Source organism: Ovis canadensis, chromosome 13 (assembly GCF_042477335.2).
Source record: "Ovis canadensis isolate MfBH-ARS-UI-01 breed Bighorn chromosome 13, ARS-UI_OviCan_v2, whole genome shotgun sequence".
Taxonomy (NCBI): domain Eukaryota; kingdom Metazoa; phylum Chordata; class Mammalia; order Artiodactyla; family Bovidae; genus Ovis; species Ovis canadensis.
Window position 1 is genome coordinate 97,415,198 of NC_091257.1, and position 14,786 is coordinate 97,429,983.

The window sequence follows — 14,786 nt, forward strand, 5'->3', positions numbered from 1 at the left end:
TTCAAAAGCATCAATTCTTTGGCTCTCAGCTTTCTTCACAGTCTAACGCTCACATCCATACATGACCACTGGAAAAACCATAGCCTTGACTAGACGGACCTTTGTTGGCAAAGTAATGTCTCTGCTTTTGTATATGCCATCTAGGTTAGTCATAATTTTCCTTCCAAGGAGTAAGCGTCTTTTAATTTCATGGCTGCAGTCACCTTCTGCAGTGATTTTGGAGCCCAAAAAATAAAGTCTGACACTGTTTCCACTGTTTCCCCATCTATTTCCCATGGAGTGATGGGACTGGATGCCATGATCTCCGTTTTCTTAATGTTGAGCTTTAGGCCAACTTTTTCACTCTCCTCTTTCACTTTCATTAAGAGGCTTTTTAGTTCCTCTTCACTTTCTGCCATAAGGGTGGTATCATCTGCATATCTGAGGTTATTGATATTTCTCCCAGCAATCTTGATTCCAGCTTGTGCTTCTTCCAGTCCAGCATTTCTCATGATGTACTCTGCATAAAAGTTAAATAAGCAGGGTGACAATATACAGTCTTGACGTACTCCTTTTCCTATTGGGAACCAGTCTGTTGTTCCATGTCCAGTTCTAACTGTTGCTTCCTGACCTGCATACAGATTTCTCAAGAGGCAGGTCAGGTGGTCTGGGATTCCCATCTCTTGAAGAATTTTCCACAGTTTATTGTGATCCACGTAGTCAAAGGCTTTGGCATAGTCAATAAAGCAGAAATAGATGTTTTTCTGGAACTCTTGCTTTTTCAGTGATCCAGCAGATGTTGGCAATTTGATCTCTTGTTCCTCTGCCTTTTCTAAAACCAGCTTGAACATCTGGAAGTTCACGGTTCATGTACTGCTGAAGCCTGGCTTGGAGCATTTTGAGCATTACTTTACTAGCGTGTTAGACAAGTGCAATTGTGCGGAACTTTGAGCATTCTTTGGCATTGCCTTTCTTTGGGATTGGAATGAAAACTGACCTTTTCCTGTCCTGTGGCCACTGCTGAGTTCTCCAAATTTGCTGGCATATTGAGTGCAGCACTTTCACAGCATCATGTTTCAGGATTTGAAATAGCTCAACTGGAATTCCATCACCTCCACTAGCTTTGTTCGTGGTGATGCTTTCTAAGGCCCACTTGTCTTCACATTCCAGGCTGTCTGGCTCTAGGTGAGTGATCACACCATCTGTGCTTATCTTGGTCGTGAAGATCTTTTTTGTACAATTCTTCTGTGTATTCTTGCCACGTCTTCTTAATATCTTCTGCTCCTGTTAGGTCCAGACCAGTTCTGTCCTTTATCGAGCCCATCTTTGCATGAAATGTTCCCTTGGTTTGTGTTGTTTTTGTCAAATATAGAAAGTCACAAACCAAACAGTTCGTCAGAATCGGACTTGGGTTTATTCAATAAGCCTTTATCTTTCAGTTCAGTGTATATTTAGGTTTGTTATTTATTATTTGTATAACAACACGCAAAAGTAACAAGATTCAGGCAGACTTTGGATATATGTTAGCTTCCCTGGTGGCTCAGAGGGTAGAGCATCTGCCTGCAGTGCAGGAGACCTGGGTACGGTCCCTGGGTCAGGAAGATCCCCCGAAGAAGGAAATGGCAACCCTTCCAATTTTCTTACCTGGAGAATCCCATGGACGGAAGAGCCGGGTGGGCTACAGTCCGCAGGTGGCAAACTGAGCGACTTCCCTTTCCCTTTTGGTTCCAGACCATCGCAATAAGGAGAGTATTGTGATAGAGCGAGTCACCATCGCAATAAGGAGAGTATTGTGAGAAAGCAAGTCACCATCGCAATAAGGAGAGTATTGTGAGAAAGCAAGTCACACGAATTTTTTTGGCTTCCCAGTGCTTATTAAAGTTATGTTTACACTAGCCTATGGTCTATTAAGTGTGCAGCAGCTTGTATGTCTAAAAAGATGTACATACTTTAATTCAAAAACACTTTATTGCTAAAAAATGCTAACCATCATGTAAGCCTTTGGTGGGTCGTAATAGTAACATCAAACATAACCAATCACAGGTCATCAAAACAAGTAAAATAATAATGAACAAGCTGAAGATACTTCGAGAATTACCCCAAAATGTGACACAAAGACATGAAGTGAGCAGGGCTGTTGGAGAAATGGCACCAATAGATTTACTCAGCATAGGATCGCCACAAATCTGCTATTTAAAAATATATAGGGACTTCCCTGGCCATCCGTTGGTTAAGAACTGGCACTGCCTCCACTGTAGGGCCATGGGTTTGATCCCTGGTTGGGGAACTGGGATCCCTAATGCTGCATGATGCCCCAAAATAATCAAAATAAATTTTAAAAAGTTGACAGAATGCAATATCTGTAAAGCATAATGCAGTGAAGCAGAAAATGAGGCCTGCCTGCATCACTGTAAAATTAGGTCCAAGTTTATTGGTATAAATTTTACAAATGAGCACAGTAGTAGTACTTGCAAGACAGTAATTTAAAGCTAGTGATTGCTTCGTTTCTGATGAAATAAATTCCAGTGATAATAAGAAAAGAGAGCCATGGAATCCTGCAGGGATGATGGATTATTAGACTTTGTGACTGGTGATTTTATAGGCTTTAGAAGGTGACTGTGTTCTAGGATTGAAGATGATAATTTAAACTATGATTGTTGTTACATAGTATAACCTTCATTGAACCTAAGCTCCCAATAGAATTCTTACATTTTTCCTGTTTTGACTGCATGCTAATAACTCAGTGAAATATCCTTCCATCTTTTCATCTTTCCCAGCAACAGGGTCTTTTCTGTGCACGAAAATAGCGTTATAGCTTCAGTGATTTTTTTCTTTATGTTTTGTATCAAGTATTTCATCAAATTATTTGTTTTCATGTACCTTTGCTACCTGTGTAGGAATTAATGTAAATGTGTTTTATTTTGATACTCAATTTGTAACCAGCGTTTCCAAGAAAGTACCCCATCAGCATGTTCTATGTAGGTTTGTGTTTTATCTTGGGATTGCTTTCTAGTCACCAGTATTCGTTGAGATACAGTGCTGATATGTGCTGTGTATGTGTTGAATAGCTTGGAAACTCAATTTACCACTAAAATAGATAGATTTTTTTTGATCGATTTTTAAAAAATGTTCAGACTACATAAAATTATCTCACGTCTCAGGGGTGGTCATTCACACGACGAATAACTGGGAAACGCTCATCTATCCCGCCTATGAGGCTCCCGGTGGCTCAGCGGTAGAGGCCGAGACACGGTTCCACCCTGGGTTGGGAAGGTGCCCTGGAGGAGGAATGGCCACCCAGTCGATGGCGCCCCGCTCGAGGATTCTTGATGAGAAGCCCGTGGACGGAGGAGCCTGGCGGGCTCTAGTCCCTGCGGTCTTAGAGAGACAGGACTGAGCAACTGAGCGCGCGCGCGCATCCCACCCGCCCCACCCGCCGTGATTCCTCCCTTCTGCACACCCCGGGGTTGCGGGCGGAGAAACTGGGGAGATGGGCAGCCTCGTGCCCTGTGTGTGCATGATGAGATCACACAGCGCCTCGTAGCTTGCTCTGCTGGTGTCCAGGAGTTGTAATTCCTCTGGCCAACTCACCTACCCTAGCGTATTTCGGATTGAGTTTTGTCTGGCAGAGCCAGCGGCTAGCCTGGAAATCACACAGACCTTTATGAGGGAGTTTATCCAAGGGGTTTGAGAAAGTTTTTCCTCTCCAAATTCGGTGCTCGCGCGCCACCTCCTGGTCACGTTTGGACTTACCGCTGTGTTATTGCTGTCGGTGAGCAGAGGAGTGTGCTGGTCTGACGCGCCCCCCGCGCACCCTAAGATGTGTTCATCCATCTTCGCTGCTTCCTGCTTCCTATTTTCCAGTTTCAAAACTAAATTCTCTTCTCTGCTTAGGCATTTACAGAATTAACATGTGGGGTTCATCGTGAGAATTGGGAAAAAATACATGAAATAGAAGCACTCAGCGGTATGCTGAGCCCCGTGTTCACAGGCTGCTCCTAAGAATTCATTGTATAAAACGAGTCACCTTTTCCCAGTTGTCTTCTCTGTTGTCCTGACCCTGGTTGATATCACCCTCCTCCAGAAAAGTACTAGAGTCCAATAATTGGGGGCAAGATCAGTCTTTTGGTCTCTCAGTCGTGTCCGACTCTTTGACCCCATGGACTGCAGCACGCCAGGCCTCCCTGTCCATCACCAACTCCCGGAGCTTGCTCAAAGTCATGTCCATTGAGTCGGTGGTGCCATCCAACCATCTCATCCCCTGTCGTCCCCTTTCCTCCCACCTTCCATCTTTCCCAGCATCAGGGTCTTTTCCGGTGAGTCAGTTCTTCCCATCAGATGGCCAGAGTACTGGAGTTTCAGCTTCAGCATCGGTCCTTCCAATGAATACTCAGGACTGATTTCCTTTAGGATGGACTGGTTTGTGCTACATGTTAAATTCTTTAGGAGATTCAGAGAGCAAATCAATATTTCCAAGACTCTGAGATGTCCTGAGGTAAAAAATAAATCTGTTTAATCCTGGTTAAGCCAGGGCTCTGTAAATTTGAACATGCAGTCTTCTCTCTCCTTTTTTTTAATATAAACTAACATTAATATACAACTAGCAAAGTGCCAGATTTGTTCAAGGGAGACAGGACATGCTCACTGAATCTAAAAGCTACTGCTTTTTGAGGACCTACTGTGTTCCTGTCTTTGCACTAGGAACTTAACATGGAGGTGCTGGTTTAGTCATGTCTGATTCCTCTGCAACCACGTGAACTGTGGTCTGCCAGGCTCCTCTGTCCCTGGGATTTCCCAGGCAAGGGTACCGGAGTGGGTTGCCATCCCTTCTCCAGGGGATCTTCCTGACCAAGGAATTGAACCTGGGTCCCCTTTACTGCAGGCATTCTTCTGTATTGCAGATGGTCTCCCGTATTGCAGGCAGACTCCTTCCGACTGAGCCACTAGGAAAGCCAGAACATGATCTCGTTTAGACTGCAGAGCAGCCGCCTGGGAGTATTCTATTCCCCTGTGCAGCTAAGACACAGAATTTGTAGTAATGTGTCCAGGATCGCGTGTGTCGTGGAGCTGAGGCTTTCGCCTCTCCATTCATTCACTGCTTGATAGATGTTAGTTGAGCGTCTGTTTTATGTTGAGCATTGTGCTGGGTGATGGAGCCACACGGGGGCTGCTACACAGGCTTGCTTCTGCCTCCTGCAGGTGATGGTCAGAAGGAGAGCCACAGTCAACAATTACACATATTTAATTTCAAATTCGGTCCGTGTCATATTGGAAAGAAAGTGTTTGTAGTGGAGAATGGTAAAGCAGAGTTGTTGCCAGTTTGGGGAAGAAGGTCACAAAGGGACTTCTTTAGAGGGGCTGCACCATTTACCCCAAGACCTGGAATCTGGAAAGAGGTAGAGCCTACCGGGAAAAGCGTTATCCACAGAGAAAGCAACTTCCGCAAAGGCCCTGGTGCGGGAAGGAGCTCGGATTTTCAAAGAACAGAAAGGAAGAGGTGTGGCTGGTGCATCAAGGCTTTCACGAGAGAGCCGGGTGTGTCCAGCTTCTTGGCAATGCTCTTCTTAAACTCCCTCACCTCCTTCTTTAAGTTAACATCTTAGGAATTTTGCCCTTAATCCTTAGGTGCTCCATTTCTCAATATGTTTAGAACCCTTCTGTAGAAATTGCCTCTGAAGAGAGCGTCCCTTGTTTCAAAGCAAAAATGAGAAAACCATAGGCACTTATATCATTGATCCAGCATGTGATTTTGGATATTCGTGGGAAGTCAAGGAGCCGCATCAGATGTCTGTGCCGCTCTGTGGGTGTCTCTCTGCCGCCTTTCCTGGCTCAGCTGGCAGCGGTTAGATTTGGCCAGAGACTCCACTTCAGTGAAGGCAGAACTGAGACCCTTGGAGGTCCGCACTCAGTGAGGTCACGTGGCCAGCGGGCGGATGGACTGACGTTAGAACTCCAGGGCTCTGACTGCTGGGTAGGGGTCTTTCTTTCATTGTATATGCTCGCCTTCGGGTGGAAATTCTGCCACTGCAGGTGTTTCCAAAGTGAATACCATGTGATGGAAATAACTCCTCCAGAGGGATGGTTCCAGGTTGTGCAATTTACGTTTTTTATCTTAAGGAGGATAGATTTTTTTTTGAGCAACTGGTTGCTTTGGGGGGCTTAACCTTGGGTTTTCTTTCTTTTTAAAAATTTTCCTTTTATTGAAGCATAGTTGGTTTATAATGCTGTATTTATTTCTGCTGTGCAGCAAAGTGATCCAGTTATACATATATGTATACATTCAGTTACACACACACACACACACACACACACACACATATATGTGTGCTAAGTCGCTTCAGTCGTCTCCAACTCTTTGCAACCCCATGGACTGCAGCCCACCAGGGCTCTGTCCATGGGATTCTCCAGGCAAGAATGCTGGAGTGGGTGCCATGCCCTCCTCCAGGGGGTCTTCCCGACCCAGGGATCCAGCCAGGTCTCCATGTCTCCTGCATTTGCAGGCAGGTTCCTTTAGCCCTGGCGCCTGTGCCTTCGTCTAACGCTCTTTTCCATCACGTGTCACAGTGTCGACTCTAGCCCCCGTGCGGTGCAGCAGGGCCTTGTCTGTCCCTCCTGGATAGAACAGTTGCCTCTGCTCGTCCCGAACTCCCATCTGTCCGTCCCCCAGCCCCTCCCCCTTGACAACCACCGTCTGTTCCCTATAATGTTCCCTCATCTAGTAAGAGAGAAGTAGATTAAGACCCGAGCAAATTAGAAAGACGACAGACAAACCGGGGTCTCACACTCGCATGTCTGTAGGGGCCACGGGGACAAGCCAGTGTGGCGTGGTGGGCTCCCTGGTGAAAATGGCAGGGAGAGTGCAGGCTGAGGGGACTGGCCTTCAGCCCCTGTGCAGTCACCCAGTGTCGACAGGGAATTCCACCTGCTCTGTGCTCCGTGCAGGCCAGAGGACAGGGCTTGGCACAGAGAGGGCGCACAGGCCAGTGTCAGCTTGTGACCTCTGTGTGTGACCTTTGCACGCGTTTGTGTGTGTGTGTGTTGGAAGGAGAATTGAATTCATGTGTAAGAAGGCGTGACCTCTAGTGACTGGGATATTTTGATATCCTGACTTCTCTAATAGTCACTGCTACATGTCCCAGTGACTGTATGACTACGTATATAGTTTTCTTATGGTTCAGATTTGAGGCTTGGAAATGTCTGAATCCACGACTTCCCTGCTGGCTCAGAGGGCAAGGCGTCTGCCTCCAATGCGGGAGACCTGGGTTTGATCCCAGGGTCGGGAAGATCCCCTGGAGAAGGAAATGGCAACCCACTCCCGTACTCTTGCCTGGAGAATCCCGTGGACGGAGGAGCCTGGTGGGCTGCAGTCCATGGGGTCGCAAAGAGTCAGACACGACTGAGCGACTTCACCTCACCTCACCTCACGATTTCTTACGGCAGAAAGGGCCGAGCCTGGGCCGCGCTGGAGCCCAGGGCTGCTGGCATAAGGAGCCGAGCCGAGGGCCTGCCTGCTCCGCCCAGCTTGCTTTCGGAGCGCGCGCTGGTGGGGCGGGCGTGCTCCGCCGAGCCGGGGAGCCATTTCCCGGGGTTGTTAGAGTGGCTTGATCTTACGGGTTTGGTTGCAGGAAGTCTGAACTGCAGTGTAGGTTTTCCTTTGTTCTCTTCTGAGGGCTCTTCCCCTGATCTGCGTCGTAAATTCCTTTGCGTGTGGTAACCCTTAGTCGCTGAATGTAACGAGCCCACTCCCTGGAAAAGACCCTGATGCTGGGAAAGATGGAAGGCAGGAGGAGAAGGGGGCGACAGGGGATGAGATGGCTGGAGGGCATCACTGATGCAATGGACTTGAACCTGAGCACATTCCGGAAGATAGGGAAGGACCGCGGGGCCGGGCAGGCACAGCTCACGGAGTCGCGGAGTCAGACTCAGCAGCTGGGCAGCAACCGCCCTTGGCCAGCAGACGGCGGTAGAACGCCTCTCGTGCTTCTCAAATCAGGCGCCCCGGCCGCAAGAAGCGGCCAACCGGCCTCCTGGGCAGTCCCGCTGCCGACTGTTCCTGGTCAAACCTTTCATGGGAGCGTTCACGCCCATTCCTTACAGACTAGCTGGTTGCTGTCGAGCTGCTGGCAGTGGAGTTAAGTAGGCGCTGCAAGGCCACGCAGCCTGCAGTCTAAAATGTCTCATGTCTGGCCTTTATAAAGCTCGCCAGCCCCTGTCCTGTATCATGAAGGGGACTCACAGTGGCCTCGTGCGGCTCTTCCTGGCCTGGCCCTCCTGACGTCTGCATTGTTCTTGGTCTGGAACTCACACCCGAAGTAATAAAGGCTGCCTGGCTTTTAAGAGGCCCTCCTTTACTGCAGGATCGCCTAGGAATGAACATAGTACTGTCTTATTTCTGGTCTGGTTTCCAAAGGGTGTCCTCGCCGAAAGATTCCCCAGTCTTTTGACTGGATCTCGTCTTCCCTAAATCTTTTGGCGGTAGGAGTTAGTTCGTAAAGTATTGAGGAGGCGGTTGCCCCTAGTTGCTCCTGGTTTGACTGCCTTGTTGCTTAGTCTCTAAGCTGTCTCCGCCTCTTTGCGACCCCTTGGAATGTAACTCGCCAGGCTCCTCTGTCCCTGGGATTTCCCAGGCAAGATTACTGGAGGGGGCTACCATTTCCTTCTCCAGGGGATCTTTCCGACCCAGGGATGGGACCCGTGTCCCCTGAATTGGCAGGAGGGTTCTTTACTACTGAGCCACCTGGGAAGCCTGGTTTGCACATAGCCAGTGCAAAGGCCCGGAGAAGGCAATGGCACCCCACTCCAGCCTTCTTGCCTGGAAAATCCCATGGACAGAGGAACCTGGTAGGCTGCAGTCCATGGGGTCGTAAAGAGTCGGACACGACTGAGCGACTTCACTTTGACTTTTCACTTTCATGCATTGGAGAAGGAAATGGCAACCCACTCCAGTGTTCTTGCCTGGAGAATCCCAGGGACGGGGAACCTGGTGGGCTGCCGTCTGTGGGGTCGCACAGAGTCGGACACGACTGAAGCGACTTAGCAGCAGCAGCAGCCGTGCAAAGGCCACATGCAAGTGATGTATTAACCACGGTGTCTTTCAGGACTCTCCTTTGCATATCCTTGTGAATAGTCTCTGGGAGGGGGGGAAAATATTCTGTATCCTATGTTATTTATTTCTGTTATACAGAAACTTGTGATGAGCTAACCTGGTTGTGGTTGCAACTGCTGATTTTAAAATCTCTCTTGGAAAAGGTGTCACCAGCCCTCTGAAGCTTCATCGAACAGAGACTTTTCCCACCTACCCATCTGAGCACTGATGGCCTGGCCACAAACCCACCCGGATGGGCGGAGGGCGCCCGGGAAGCCGTGCCGGAAAGCAGCTCCGTGTCCTGCCTACCTGTGTGGTCCTTGGGACACTCTGCAATACTCTTTTTCTTTTTTCCTGTCTTTGTTTTTTCCCCTTTCTTTCTTAAAGAAAAAAAAAAAAGTTAGCACACTTGAAACCTGCTCTATAGATACCGACTTTGTGTTCCCTCTTTCACGGCTGTGGTTTTCTATTGTAGATACCGTGTCCCCTGCACCTCCCTGAATTTGCCCTTTTGCGGATTCTTGTGATTTATTTTCCTTCTGAGTGTTCCGATTGTGTGACAGTACTGACAATAAAATGGCTCTTAATTACTTGTTATCTGTTTTACCGTATTCCTCAGTTATTCGTGTTATCCTTCCGCTTAACTGTGGGCCTTCATGTTTTATTATATTCCCACTTAGTTAAATCAGTGCTTTGACTCAGTATGACTTATTACGTTAAGAAGTCACCCTCCCAAGCACCCTTTATATTATTTACCAGCGTTGCAATTTCTTACACCATCTCCCCTCTCCCTCCCTTTGAAGAAAGCTTTTATTTTGTTCCATGTACCTTCCAAAACGTTTAAAAATAAAAGCCATTCTTCACCCATCCGGTCTAGGGCTTCTGGCTATATGACTTTCTGCATCTCCAGTGTGTCTGAAGGCGTGTGAATATCTTCCTTGTGAACCCCGAGCATCGCATTTGATAGAATCCAATCGTGTATGTGTTTGTTCACTCATTCACTCAGCTGTCTGCTGAGCATCTGCTCGCCCCAGGCCCCTTGCGAGGCAAAGTCAGGAGACGAAGAGATAAAAGGCGCAGCCTCTGTCACCAAGGACCTTACATGCGGAAGAGCATGACGAGGAAGTAAGGACATAATTCCAGTACCGTGTGGCATCTGCTAAATGGGCCCCGGAAGTCATGTGCTTCTAAAGAGACGGCCACTCTGCTCCCTAGACTTTCCCACTGGGAAAACGCCAGATGGGCATTGAGTCTTGTGGGCTTCTGAGGTTAAAATTGCTATAAAGCTGTGTAAGGGGTGGGGTCTGTCTTAGTCTCAACTCGATTCTCAGTAGCGTTGCCAGATAAAATATGGGATGAAATTAAATTTGAATTTCAGATACACAATAAATAATTTTTTTAGCATACATGTACTGCATGGGATGTGATTATACTTAAAAATGTCCGTTGTCTATCTTAGATTAAAACTTGACTGGGTGGTCTCTATTTTTCCTTACTGAATTTGGCAATCCTATTTCCCAGACCCTAGAACGTGGCTCATGCTTGAGAAATATACATTGAACCCAAGAAGAGGAATAAACCCTGATCCTTGGGATGGAACTCTTTCTACAATGGGAAGCAAAGTAACATTGATTTGCATATGTTGTCAGTGCCAGGCACGGGGCTCGGGCCTTCCAAAATGGTTATTTTCACTAAGGAGGAAAAAAAGAGTTTTTTCGAAGTCCCAAGAATGCTCCTTGCAAAAAGTGCATAATTTCCTAAAATGGAGATTGGCCAATGAAACCCCAAAGGTCTCGATGAAATCCCGCCTTGGTCTGAGGTGGTTGGGGTTTCCAAGGACGCTGCTGGTTGGGATGTGTTTTTCTCAGGGGTGGAGAAGCCTGGAGGAGGAGGGTTAAGTTCAGCTGAGAATTAATTAGTGGGTTAGGGACGCAGAAACGACTTCGCGCTGGTGGCCTTGCTGGGACGCACTTGTGTTCTGTGCTCTCTCCCCATCCTTCTAGTTCATCCTGCTTCTCCCAGACGCATTTCTGTTCATCTTTTAAAAATTTGGCTTGCCACACAGGTTTGATAATTCGCTCACTGTTCATTTTTCCTGACTCTTATCTGGCTCTTTTATTTTTTTTTTCTTGTTGAAAACTATCTCATAAGAGGTTCTCCCTGATTCCCAAGGCCTTGGCAGCCAGCATGGGGGATTAAATTAAAGAAGTAGATAAAGGAAATGGAATTAAGGAAATAATTATAATTTTAATGAAGTCAGGATCGCTGAAGCAAGTCTACAGCTAATGAGTGTGTGAAGAAATGTTGCTGAATGTGGTTAGCTGTAAGCCAGAGACTCAGGACTTTTAAAAAAAGAAACATATTGACAAAAAGGAGTTAGAGTTCTGCTAGAGCCTCCTAACAGCCTCTACTTACTCTCTCTGCTATTCTTAGAGCTTTGCTTGTGTTTTTAATTCAATCCTCAGCAGCTCCGAGAGGTATGTATAATTATTGTTCCTGTTTAACAGATGAGAAACGGATCCTTAAGGAGTTTAAATAATCTAAAAATATGCCTAGGATCTCTTAGCTCTGTTAAAAGATAAACCGAGGCAGATTAAAAGAGTTTATATGAGGGACTCACCTGGTGAGCCAGTGGTTAAGGCTCCGGCTCCCACTGCATGGGGTGTGGGCTCGAACCCTCATCAGGGAACTAGGATCCCACATACCCGAGGCATGGCTTAAAAAAAAAAAAAAGTTTATTTGAGTGTCCATCTCTTGGGATTGGGCAACGCCAAACCAAAAATAGTTAGAAGAGCTCCACGGAGAGAATCAGTTCAGTTCAGTCCTGTCCGACTCTTTGCGATCCCATGAATCGCAGCACGCCAGGCCTCCCTGTCCATCACCAACTCCCGGAGTTCACTCAGACTCACGTCCATCGAGTCGGTGATGCCATCCAGCCATCTCGTCCTCTGTCGTCCCCTTCTCCTCCTGCCCCCAATCCCTCCCAGCACCAGAGTCTTTTCCAATGAGTCAACTCTTCTTTTATAGGGAATACTTGGAGGCAAAGCAAGGAAATCACTTGACTGCCTGTGGCTGAAGCGGTTGCCTTGTCTGGGAAAGACTGGTTGGCTGTGATGGCTTGTTCCTAAGTTTCATTTTCTTGAATTCTAGTACACTGACTCTTGCTTACGTTTTTACTTTGCTCCAGTGGGCCACCCAGGACCACCCCAGTCTAACGGCCTTCCTGTTTGATTATGTCAACAGCTACTAAATGATAGACACATTTGAACCCGGGCAGTCTGAGTCACGAGACTGTGTAAATTGTGTGTCCCTTACACAGGCTGCTTTGGATGGCAGCAAATATTTTCTTTAAAGGGCCAGAATATAGATATTCTAGCTTTCTGGGTCATATGGTGTCTCTTTCCTACTGTATTGCAGAAGAAGCTGTAGACAGTGATCCTCAAAGGAGAGGCCTGGCCATGTGCCAGTAAAACTGTTTACAGAAACAAATGACAGGCTGGAGTCACCCCCGCTGTAAGAACCCCCGATACTATCTTTTATCAGTTTCAGGGTTTTTAGTAGACAACACGAGAGATTTAAACACATTAATCTCTGGCCTTAAATAAGAGAAATAGTGATTCGAAGTTATTTTGAAATTTCTTTTTCTAATCCTTAACCTCCTTGGTGAACATCCAAGTGTGAGAAGGGGTAACATTTCAAAGCTGTGCTGGATTTGTACATAATACAAACTGAATTCTTAAGCGCTTCCACCAACATTGCAAAAAAACTCAAGTCTAAAGATTAAACTACATAGTTTTACTTAGGGTTGTTTCTATTTTAATTGTATGATAAGAAAAGTGACTTCTTTTTTTTGGCAGGCATGTGTTGGGGGTGGGGGGTAAGCTTTGTCTTCCCTTTTGCATGCTTATTTTATCCACGGCTAAAAAAAGACCTCTGGGGCTTCCCCTGGTGGCTCCGATGGTAAAGAATCTGCCTGCAGTGCAGGAGACTCTTCTATCTCTGGGTCAGAAAGATCCCCTGGAGGAGGAAAGGGCTTCCCACTCTAGTATTCTTGCCCGAAGAACTCCATGGACAGAGGAGCCTGGCAGGTCACAGTTCATGGGGTCGCAAAGAGTTGGACTAAGCACCCAGCATGCACAAAAAGACCTTTAACCTGACTTAAAAGGCGGAATGATTAAAAGGCAGCAGCTATTAAAATGCTTTCCAGGCAAGACAGCTTTGGTTTCTGTGCTTCATTTATTCATTCACCAAGTATTTACTCTGTCTCATCTCTGGATATCCCAGGCTGCATGGTAGTTGCTAGAAATACGGTGTGAATAAAACAGGCAGTGTGCCTGCCTTCACAGCGCCTGACCCGGAAGCCAAATTATTTAAGCCAATTGCTCAGGAAACAGGAAAACTACGGAGAACATCCGTTTATATAAAGAGGCGTTTATGGTCTCTTAGGGGAGCGGGTGGACAATGTTGACCTTTCAGAGGAGGATACTGAACCAACTGTTAACAGAAACTTTTCCTTTTAGTCCCAAACAAAGTGAATCCATTTTGCAATGTCCACATGAATGCAGTTCTTTTCAGTCCTATTGACATTTTAAGTTCTTTTGGTTAAATGTTGGAGGTAAGGCTGCCCATCTTCTGATGAAAGTCAGTACTGGCTGACTTCAAAGCGAGATTTTGGCTCAACCGTGGGGATTTGAATGAGCCAAGGCAACCCAGGTGGTAGTCATTTGCCTACACTTGTGCTGAAGATAGCTCCACCCACATCCTACTCTCTGAGCTCATAGTTATCAACTGTGGGCAAAAGATGCTCTTTTTGTCGGTCTGAAGTGGAGCCGATGAATCTGTATTTTCAATCAGTATCTCTGGGAAATTCCCGTGCAGGAGGCATGCATCCCGTTTTAAGAAACCTGAAGGAGATAGACATGGGGAGAGTTCCCATCCGGGGAGACTTGGCACCTGGAGTTGTCAGCCGGCGTACTTACACAAGACACCGCCGGGAAGTCGGCAGGAGGAGCTGGGAGCCGGCCGCAGGCACCCTTGTGATTCCTGGTGCAGGTGACACGCAGGCATGAGCTGCTCTGAGACTGAAGCTCGGGCGGGTTGGTCCTGAGTGGCACTGCCAGGGTTTCTGTTATACTTTCTTTGTTGCCATAGCAACTAACGAGGAGCCTCCGTTTGACCGTCTTTGTCTCTGGGAGAGGCCTGAAGGGCATGGACTGCTCACACTGTTGTTTAATAGGAAAAAGCCAGCCGGGAGCTGCCAGAAAGAGACAGGCTGCGAAACGGCGGCTGCGGGAGGAGGCCGAGCCCCGTATGTTGTTAAGGACCCAGCATTGAGCCTCGAGGCGGCCGCCACTCCCTCCCCGCCCCGAGTTCTTTCCTCTGATTGTAATCGCTGTGCTGTGTTATTATCTTTGGCCTTTGGTAATGAGTTCTCCTCCTCTGCTGGGAAGCAGAGGTTGCTGGGGTGGATTTAAAGATGTCAGAGGTGGGTAAGGGGTGCTGGTTCTGCTCTGAGTCCTGACCTGGACCGTGACTGCCGGCTGCGTGGTCTCTGTTGCATTGACAAGCTGTGTTTATTTCCTTTCTTTACACTGGACAGCCTAGGAGACCAAGGACTAGCTTGTTTCTCAGCAGGTAGCTACCCTCCCTTGACTCACCGAATGAGGCCCACGTGGAAGGCTTGTGTAGCAAGGGTCCTAAACTCTGGCCAAGCGTCAGTGCC

The 14,786-nt window shown here is 47.3% G+C and overlaps 1 protein-coding gene across 6 annotated transcripts in view; it reads left to right on the forward strand.

The window, feature by feature from the left end:
* Positions 1 to 9,661, forward strand: part of DOK5 (docking protein 5) — a 146,371-nt gene extending 136,710 nt beyond the window's left edge. For 4 of the 6 annotated variants that reach the window (XR_011248049.1, XM_069547062.1, XM_069547064.1 and 1 more), the window contains one exon: positions 9,229 to 9,661. Coding sequence is in view for 5 of the 6 variants with exons in the window: in XM_069547062.1 (XP_069403163.1) it covers positions 9,229 to 9,293 (65 nt within the window). In the remaining variant the exon portion in view is untranslated. Of the gene's footprint in view, positions 1 to 1,710; positions 2,042 to 9,228 lie in introns of those variants that run through there. The other 2 variants (XM_069547063.1, XM_069547065.1) reach the window with 1 other exon arrangement.
* The last annotated feature ends 5,125 nt before the right edge of the window (positions 9,662 to 14,786 follow it).